The 8,192-nt window shown below is 41.2% G+C and overlaps 5 protein-coding genes across 6 annotated transcripts; all 5 read right to left on the reverse strand.

Moving 5' to 3' along the window:
* Window positions 1-40: 40 nt before the first annotated feature.
* LOC129602518 (atrial natriuretic peptide receptor 1-like) lies at window positions 41-2,249 on the reverse strand (the record flags this gene model as incomplete). The annotated part of the gene is made up of 9 exons (XM_055501550.1): window positions 2,142-2,249; window positions 1,729-2,033; window positions 1,547-1,590; window positions 1,419-1,457; window positions 1,245-1,331; window positions 974-1,114; window positions 824-874; window positions 456-632; window positions 41-196 (listed from the first exon to the last, which is right to left on the reverse strand). Coding segments are annotated over exons 1-9 (1,011 nt in total), but the record flags the coding sequence as incomplete, so codon positions are not given.
* Window positions 2,250-2,283: 34 nt separating this feature from the next.
* LOC129602519 (uncharacterized) lies at window positions 2,284-2,989 on the reverse strand. Its single transcript, XM_055501551.1, has 2 exons — window positions 2,508-2,989; window positions 2,284-2,418 (listed from the first exon to the last, which is right to left on the reverse strand). The coding sequence occupies exons 1-2, from the start codon at window positions 2,839-2,841 to the stop codon at window positions 2,324-2,326; spliced, it is 429 nt and encodes a 142-aa protein (XP_055357526.1). The 5' UTR covers window positions 2,842-2,989; the 3' UTR covers window positions 2,284-2,323.
* Window positions 2,990-3,308: 319 nt separating this feature from the next.
* On the reverse strand, window positions 3,309-5,266 carry LOC129602517 (atrial natriuretic peptide receptor 1-like). Of its 2 annotated transcripts, XM_055501548.1 has the most exons (7): window positions 5,233-5,266; window positions 5,038-5,124; window positions 4,786-4,923; window positions 4,580-4,630; window positions 4,228-4,404; window positions 3,838-3,997; window positions 3,309-3,757 (listed from the first exon to the last, which is right to left on the reverse strand). In XM_055501548.1, exons 1-7 carry the CDS (start codon window positions 5,248-5,250, stop codon window positions 3,699-3,701), a joined length of 690 nt encoding a protein of 229 aa, XP_055357523.1. In that variant the 5' UTR covers window positions 5,251-5,266; the 3' UTR covers window positions 3,309-3,698. The 2 variants fall into 2 exon arrangements, with proteins under 2 accessions (XP_055357523.1, XP_055357524.1); XM_055501549.1 differs by lacking the exon at window positions 5,233-5,266 and having other exon boundaries at window positions 3,310-3,757; window positions 5,016-5,047.
* Window positions 5,267-5,349: 83 nt separating this feature from the next.
* Window positions 5,350-6,346, reverse strand: LOC129602515 (uncharacterized). The gene is made up of 3 exons (XM_055501545.1): window positions 6,234-6,346; window positions 5,766-6,076; window positions 5,350-5,396 (listed from the first exon to the last, which is right to left on the reverse strand). The coding sequence occupies exons 1-3, from the start codon at window positions 6,242-6,244 to the stop codon at window positions 5,350-5,352; spliced, it is 369 nt and encodes a 122-aa protein (XP_055357520.1). The 5' UTR covers window positions 6,245-6,346.
* A 142-nt stretch (window positions 6,347-6,488) lies between these two features.
* LOC129602516 (uncharacterized) lies at window positions 6,489-7,075 on the reverse strand. The gene is made up of 2 exons (XM_055501547.1): window positions 6,627-7,075; window positions 6,489-6,540 (listed from the first exon to the last, which is right to left on the reverse strand). Exons 1-2 carry the CDS (start codon window positions 6,959-6,961, stop codon window positions 6,489-6,491), a joined length of 387 nt encoding a protein of 128 aa, XP_055357522.1. The 5' UTR covers window positions 6,962-7,075.
* Between the last annotated feature and the right edge of the window lie 1,117 nt (window positions 7,076-8,192).

The following is an 8,192-nucleotide window of genomic DNA, read 5'->3' on the forward strand; positions in this document are numbered from 1 at the left end:
CTAAATATAGTTTCCCGTATTTATCAGCTTCCTTACTTACAGTGCCGCACTCTGGTTTAATTCCACGATAACCGCATTTTGGTTCGTTAGGAGGGGGACCGTTACGGTTGTACCACATAATTTGGCGGGAGCTGTTGCTTACTGGGTCACGAACAGGTTCCAGGGCTTTTCGTTTGGCTGAATACTCCAAAACAGCCTAAAAGAACCCATAAACGGAAAATACGGTAACAGTGTGCAAAGGAAAATTAGCATTCGTAAAACAGCGGTTCGCAAACTTGACTACCAGTATTATTTTGTAGAACTGCAGCAAAATGGAGCGCTAAAAGACTGCGTTCTGGCGATTCGACAATTTAATGCTTAAATTTTGTATGAATCACCTCGTACTGTATTAAAAAAAAATGGTAGAAACGTATCTTCCGCTTTACTGATGATTTCAGAACTTTGATTAATCATACCATAAACGCTCCGGTTTCGCTGTCCATTTGGTGCAGTGTCCAGTCCGCTTCACGATCGCCATTAGCGTTGATTATGATATCCTGGCCCAGTACCGAGTATGTGTGATTCCACATCTGCTTGCTCATCCACGGCCCGTCATTGGGATGCCCTCCATTCGCTACGGTGTCATTCATTACCTGGAAGTCATACTTCGGTATATGGGACAAATTCAAGAAAATAAAGTATCTAATTTGGACGTCTGCTGCATCTGTGGCAGTAAAAGATCTGTCACGCATTTGGGATTGCAGAAACGAGAAAATAATGCAGCACAAACACTATCAAAATCTGCCTGTTGTGTTAGTGCTTAATAGTGATTAATGGTGGTTACCTTTGCGTAGACGGCGAGGGCGTAATAATAAGCCATCGCAAATGGATTGACCTTTCATACGCAAACCAGAGTGGATTAATGTTAATCCGTTTGTAGTATGCTGGTACGCCATTCTGTACTCTGTATTTTCTGGATTAAAATTCAGTTTACTTCTTCTCCAGTGGCGTATGTGTAATTGAATGCTGTTTTTGACCGTAGCTTTATTTCCTCTGTAGCATTATGGTAATCAGGTGTGGCATCTGGACTGCGGAGAGATATTTTAAAAAGGGAGCGAAATGCGGTTCTGGCATCCTGAAAACCAAACCGAAAGATCAAATTAGGCGAGATTTACTGAAGCACTATTTTCCAGTGAAAATGTTAAAAAAGAATCGAAAATAGAAATTAGTAACTGCTGCTGCCCTCTTCTGTACCTCGTGCTTACCGCATCCCGCTTATCGCCGTTTCCGGTATTCCAAGTTATACTTCCGAAGTGCTTTGCGCTTGGAAATAACTCAATTGTGAAATAGACCTGCAACTCGGAACGTATGAGAAACTGCTAGCTAAAAATGGGATGTACACTTCAAGCATTTGATAATTTGCATTGTATCATACTCACATAATCACCCCCCGTCATCTGCTTATCAAACGCTGCCAGCTGAAAATGCAAAGAAAGTCTTTACTACACCGGGGAGGCACTCAGTCGTTATAATACGGCAAGGCCGGCATCAACATCACCGGCTTTACCATGATTGGACGAATCCGGTCGCCGTGGGCAATTATGATGACAACTGAAAAAGCATAATCATTGGTCTCCACGGAAGAATGCAAATTTATATCAAATAGTTATTAAAAGAATGTTGGTACGGAAAATAAGTTACAAACAGGATAATATTGGTGATTAATCATCGCAATCTCCTTATACTCACCTCGAGCAACAGATCGTACCTCCTCCAGGTAATGTTTCACATGGTTCTTGTCCGTGGCATTTACGTAAAACCGACTGGCGCTGATATTATACTGCAGACGCAGAGTGTCGAATGAATTTGAACACATTGGGATATACAGTAATAACGTGTCGTTGGCATCATCACACAATATGGCCACGGTGTTGTAGCTAAAGTTTTCCAATACTTTATACATAAACTTATTAAGAGTGTAATCGATAAAAGGGGAGAAGTTGGTTAGTGTGGGATAACGTCTCTTGTTGGAATAGGCATAATTGCCCCAGGTGCTGAAAATGTAAAGCAACTGAAGTTATGCAGTTTAATTAATATCGTTTTATCAGAAAGTAATTAACAGGCAGCTAGTACACTTCTGACTATATTAAACGCGTACTTACGTAGCTAACATTTGGCTGTTCCAAGCTGTAAAAATACCGGATGACTTTTAGACCTTGCGGTGGCTTTTTCGGGCGCAGCTGCGCCGACGGAAATCAAAATGAAAAGGCAAATACATACGACAAACCAAGTCAAAGTCCAAGTTAAAATGGGATGTCAAATACAGTAAATTAATGGAAATAAGTCAAACTGGACTCCTATAAGATCGCCTTTTTCCAGCAGCCAGATGTAGTTTACCTTTAGCCAAACTAGCTAAAGATGCTCCTGCTGTTGGACATCCTACACAAAAATGCAACTCAAAATATTAACAGCGAGATTTATCGGCACATTACATGTGACAGCACATTTTGTCAAAACATGTTTGTTACCGGGTTCAAATATTCCCAGATTCGGATTGCCGACCCTCTCAAGGTAAAAATAGTGGTTAGCCCAGATTGTTATTTTTTGATCCATCTCGTCACACGTTGTCACGTTGCGATCATAGATGAGGACACTGGCTATGTTCATAACCTCTTTGTATGGTGCCAGGTCCTCCTCACCCTTAGCGATCACAGGTGCAGCGAACGACAGGCTGGTTGGTGTTTGGTCGCCCCACAGATAAAACTGCACCAGCGCTATATTTACACTGGGTGCGGTTACAGAGATGGAAACAGCAAAAGCAGAGAGAAGGAGAAAATAATTTCGCATTGTGGATGAATACATTGCAACTGCGCAGTTGAGCCAATAAATAATAGTTTTGTCTTTGAACTTTCCCAAAGTTTTATAATAAGGGTTGCTAAAATTGCAAAAAGACCGATTCCCAGTTGAAGGCTGCTGCTGCTTTCAAAAGAAGAACAAGTACAGTATTTAATGCAAAGCTCAGTGCGGCTTCACGACTGAATGTGATTCTGTCTTTAAGCTTGTTGTATGTTTCTAGCTGGAGGAACTTTGTTGGCATTATTGCCGAAGTAACCGGTTTTTTCATAATTGTCTGGGATGGGCATTGAACTGCTTCGATATTCGTATTCTTGTTAAGAAGACGAGCGTCTGTCTACCCTAACTTCGTGCCGCTGTAATACCGGTCAGTTTGCGGCGGTAATAAGTTAAAGAAAGAATTAGCAATTAACCCCAGCTAAATCTGTATAAAATTTTTTTATAGTGCGTTTTTTTTAATGTAAGCGCACCATAAAAAATTTGGCTGGTATTTAGGCGCTTTGGTCATTCTCTTTTGATACAGTTCATTGCGGTACCGCAATGCTTGTTACTAACAAGCATGGCACTGCCTTATTAGTGGCAACATTTCTGCATTTCTCGACTTAAAACTGCAAAATGGGGGTACTGATGTAAGAATGCACTTACCGTTTTACTGAATAAGCACAATGCACCGTTTTGTTATGTATGGAAACCGACAAATTACAACCGTTAATAACATTCATCTCCATGATACATTACTACTAATTTGAAATTTCTATTACATTATTACATTCTATTAAATTTCTATTTCATTACCATTATCATTCTAAATTTCTTGCCCAACCCACAAAAATCGGGATCTAGTCACAATTTTGCTGTCATCACTTTCACACTTCCAGCAGGTTTGGGGCGGCAGCGGCAAACTTTCGGTATTGGCTACCTTGCTCTGAAAGGCAGAACAAAAATTTAAAAGGAAGCATTAGCAACGTTGATGTTAGAGTCTCTTGCACTTATCAAAACACTTACCTTTAGCCCGACAATCTGGATTAATTCCACGATACCCACATTTTGGCTCGTTAGGAGGTGGGCTGTCACGCTTGTACCACACAATTTTGCGGTTGCTGTTGTCCACTGGATCGCGAGAAGGTTCCAGAGCTTTACGCTTAGCCGAATATTCCATAACCGGCTAAAAACAGACAGGACAATCCGTAGCGAAATATCAGTCCGCTTACATTAGTGAAAAATATTTCAAGCGCATTCTCGAAGTAAAGCGATCGAAGGATACATGCGTGCTTTTGATCGCAGAATTTACTCTGAGCCTTTTCAGTGACTTGAGTACTTCCGGTAGCCAATTTAAGTTCATCGACGCAAAGGCAGTTTACCTAATTGACGAAGAACATTCGCTAATGCACATACCACAAACTTTCCCGTTTCGACATCCATTTGATTCAGTGACCAGTCCGCTTCACGATCACCATTAGCGTTAAGGATGATATCCTGGCCTAGGATGGTGTATGTGCGGTTCCACATCCGCCTGCTCAAGGCGCCTCCGTCAAGGGGATTTCCCCCAAGTGCTATTGTTTGGTTTACTACCTGGAAGCCAGATTTACTTCCGCAGGTCAAAATAAAAAAAATGTTCTTTTCATATTAATGCTTTGCCGTAAATGTGGCAGTAATAAACTCCAACGCTCACTGCGGATTGGTTAACATTGGTACAACACTGAATTTGTTGAAAATCGGATACTACGTACGGTATATCGACCATTACCTGGGCGAAAATGACAAGGGCATAATAGTTTGCCATGGCAAATGGATTCACCTTGAATACAGGAAAACAGAAGGGATTATTTATATGTAATGATCTGTTAATGGAGATACGACTAGGGCGTTTGTATACCGGCGATTGATTGGCTGGTAAAGCTAACTGTTTACTGTTTAGCTTACAGTAATGACTGGTTTATTTAATTTACTTACTTCCTCTTCCAGGGCAAATGTGTAGCCAAATATATTTTCGGATCGACGCTTTATTTCATCAGTAACATTACGATATTCGGGTGGCATCCGGATTACGTAGAGATATCTTAAACAGGGAACTAAAGCGGTTCGGGCATCCTAAATAGAAATATAAGAATCAAACAAGCAGAGCTTTAGTGAAGCACAAATTCTTGATATGGTAAGCAGAAAAATCATGGAAGACCGATGACCTTTCTTGCCATTTGTCCTTACTGAATCCCGTCCATCGCTCTCCCCGGTATTCCAAGTTATATTGCCAAAGAATTTTGCGCTTTGAAACAGCTCAATTGTGAAGTAAACCTGCCATAAGTTGAACAAGAGAATTTACCAAAGAGAAGTTGGGTGGACGCACAACTGGCGCATGAGCGTTGTTGTAATGGCTTTCATAATACAGATAGGCATACTCACATAATCCCCTTCCGTCATCTTCTTGTCAGACGCTGCCAGCTACGTGTAAAAACACAAAAACAAAGTCTTTATGATGATATGACTAGTAGTCAGGCTGCCAAACGATTCCGGCAAGCTTTACCATAATTGACGAATCCGATCACCGTGGGCAATGATGATGGCAACTGAAAAACCGTTATAACTACCTTATAACTTAGCCGTTACGGCAGCAATAAAAATTTCATATCTAAAATACTAAAATCAGCGGAATTAAAATTCGCTCTTGAAAACGGCAATGTTTGCTTGCTAGATGTAAAGTGGACAAAATCAATAGAAGTGTGATTCTGAAACTATGACATATATACGTGTAAGATAGTAGTACAATACTTTATTTACATTATGTAGATCAGCGAGCACCACTCAGTGAACACAAATGAGATGATTGGTTTTACTGGGTGGTGCTCGCTGAACAAATCAAGCGTGTAAAAAATTATTCAGTCAACAAATATAGAAAGCTTCAATTAAGCTGTTAACACACATTCCCTTTACTGGACCCCGAGCTATCGTTTTCATCTCGTCCAGATAACGTTTCACATTGTTCTCGTCTGTGGCATTTACGTAATACCGGCTGATCCTGACATTATACTTCAGAAGAATAATGTCGAATACGAATGAACACACCGAAGCATACAGTCCCAAACTGTCGCTGGCATCGTCACACAGCATTGCCACATTGTTGTAGCGGAACTCAGCTAATATTTTGTGCACCATCATACTCAGATCGTAATGGTTGAAGGGAGACAACGAGGTTAACGTGGGATAGCGCCTTTTGTTGGAAAGATCATTCTCTCGATCTCCCCATGAACTAAAAAAGCATAAGGAAGCTGATAGTAACTGCAAACTTAAAAAATAATTCCAGATAGATCTGGTTCCTGTCAAAACTCCTTTAAGGCACTTTACCAGCTAGCTGACAGCCAGTACCCTTTGGCTGCTACGAATACATATGGTAGTACAGTACTTACGTAGCTAGCATCTGATAATTCCATCCTAGAAAACACGCACATGTCGTGCATTAAGAACGGTATTAATTTGGCTCAGCGTGCGCATATATACAATGTAACTGAGCAGATACTGCTGACAAAGGTAGAGCCAACTCAGCTTTAGAAAACAAAGCAACTTCTACTTTCAGGGAATCTAGATGATGTATGTATACGGTATATACTATAATTATAGATATAAGGCTTGATCCTTCAGCACTTGGGTTACTGCCGCATTCATTATGTCTTACTTCCGCCAGTTGAGCCACAGATGCTGCTGCTGTTGGGCACCCTAGGAAAATTAACAGTTTATGATTACCACAAGAAGTTTTGGTGTCACTAAAACAATCGAATTAAGTTCCACAATATATGTATTACCAGGACCAAAGACTCATAATAGGATTTCCCATCCTGAACCGATAATAATAGCTCGCAAACCAGTATGTTACTCGTTCATCCATCGCGTCGCACGTCGTCACGTTGCGTTCGTAGACGAAGACGGTTGTGATATTCAAAACATCCTTGTACGGTGCCAAGTCTTCCACGGCCTTCGCCCTCACGGGTCCAACAAACTGTACACTCGTCGGTGTCTTATCGCCCCAAAGATAAAACTGTACCAAGGCGACATCCACGGTGGATGCCGTTATACAGCTGATGACAGCAACAATCGAAACAAGTAGGAAAGCTGACTTTCGAATTTCGGATGGGTACATTGCTGCTGCAGTCACGCGATTAACCGGTAACTTGATCTTTGAATTTTCACCAACGTTAGAACTTAAATGCTATGGAAAATGCAGAAAGATGGATTGCCGGTGCACCGTACTGGTTTGCCTGCTGACCGTTTTATAGGAAACAACGGAACTTGGCCGCACCTCAAAATTGTGCTGAAGAACCGGATGTGATATTTCTTGGTAGATTCGGCAGTTCCTTGTTATCTCTATTAACTGCCTTTGTCGATGAACTGGGTATAATTTTTTAGCTGGAGGACCTCTGCTGGCATTGCCGCAGTAACCGGTTTCGGCATATTTCTTAACATTATAATTATTCGATTAGCACTTACAGAGTAATTGCGCTAGTAAGTACTCGTACTTACTAAAGCGGGTTGCACTTACGATACGTATACAATTATAATACAAAGCATCGCAAACTCAGCCGGCAATTTATACGAGTTGTCCATCGTATTCGTGCATGCTGTGACAATAACAAGAATGATACTGCTTTATGTATTCGGGCGGATACATACCATTTAACGGTATATCGTTAACAGCTTAAGATTTACTGATGCAGTTTTGTTGTATTTGTAATGTCGCGAGATGCTAAAAGGAACGGGTTGTTTTGAGTGCGTTAATTTATTTGGAGAGGTTTGCGTTTGCATTCATTGCCATCAGCTGCCGTTCCGTTTCTTTTAAATTTATATCTTCTTAATTACGAATTACCAGCGAGTTTATGATGGTCGAGTAATCGAGGCAGCGCCGGTAGACGTGGTTACCATTGAGCTCCGTTGCTCAGGTAGAGGCGCACGTGGACGCGCGGTAGCAGGCTAGCAGCCATTGAACTTTTCTTTATACGACGTAGTTTTGCAGTTCTGCATTTTTGCACTTATGTAAATACAGAGTACATAACAAAAAAAGCGATGAACGCTGGCTGTTAACTTTTTTGCTTTCGACACCTGTTTTGAAATCTACCCGGCCGCTCGCTCTCCCGATCCGACATCCGCTCGCTTTGAAATTCTAGTTCAATTTCCGGAATGCTCGCACTAAAGAAAGACCGCACAAAAAATCCACACAAAATTTTCTGCTTTTATCGGAGCATCGGATTAACGTATCGGAAATTTAAACATAATCGCAGTGGTATGGGAATCGTATCGGACAGGTGGAAAACGTATCGACATCGTTATAGCGGTGGTGAAAAATTAAAATCGGACTCTGCAGCAACGAAGTAATA

This window comes from Paramacrobiotus metropolitanus, unplaced genomic scaffold (genome assembly GCF_019649055.1).
Source record: "Paramacrobiotus metropolitanus isolate TYO unplaced genomic scaffold, Prichtersi_v1.0 Parri_scaffold0000538, whole genome shotgun sequence".
Classification (NCBI taxonomy): Eukaryota; Metazoa; Tardigrada; class Eutardigrada; order Parachela; family Macrobiotidae; genus Paramacrobiotus; species Paramacrobiotus metropolitanus.

What these genes read in the sequence shown, in the direction of transcription:
- LOC129602519 (XM_055501551.1), bottom strand. Translation starts at nt 2,841, where the DNA reads ATGTATTCATCCACAATGCGAAATTATTTTCTCCTTCTCTCTGCTTTT. An exon ending in TCTGGGAATATTTGAACCCG is followed by an intron (nt 2,419 to 2,507) that starts GTAACAAACATG and finishes ATTTTTGTGTAG; the next exon opens with GATGTCCAACAGCAGGAGCA.
- LOC129602517 (XM_055501548.1), bottom strand. An exon ending in AGAGCGATGGACGGGATTCA is followed by an intron (nt 4,924 to 5,037) that starts GTAAGGACAAAT and finishes ATTTCTATTTAG; the next exon opens with GATGCCCGAACCGCTTTAGT. An exon ending in CCCTTGTCATTTTCGCCCAG is followed by an intron (nt 4,405 to 4,579) that starts GTAATGGTCGAT and finishes TCTGGCTTCCAG; the next exon opens with GTAGTAAACCAAACAATAGC.
- LOC129602515 (XM_055501545.1), bottom strand. An exon ending in GATGAAAACGATAGCTCGGG is followed by an intron (nt 5,397 to 5,765) that starts GTCCAGTAAAGG and finishes ACGGTTTTTCAG; the next exon opens with TTGCCATCATCATTGCCCAC.
- LOC129602516 (XM_055501547.1), bottom strand. Translation starts at nt 6,961, where the DNA reads ATGTACCCATCCGAAATTCGAAAGTCAGCTTTCCTACTTGTTTCGATT. An exon ending in ATTATGAGTCTTTGGTCCTG is followed by an intron (nt 6,541 to 6,626) that starts GTAATACATATA and finishes TAATTTTCCTAG; the next exon opens with GGTGCCCAACAGCAGCAGCA.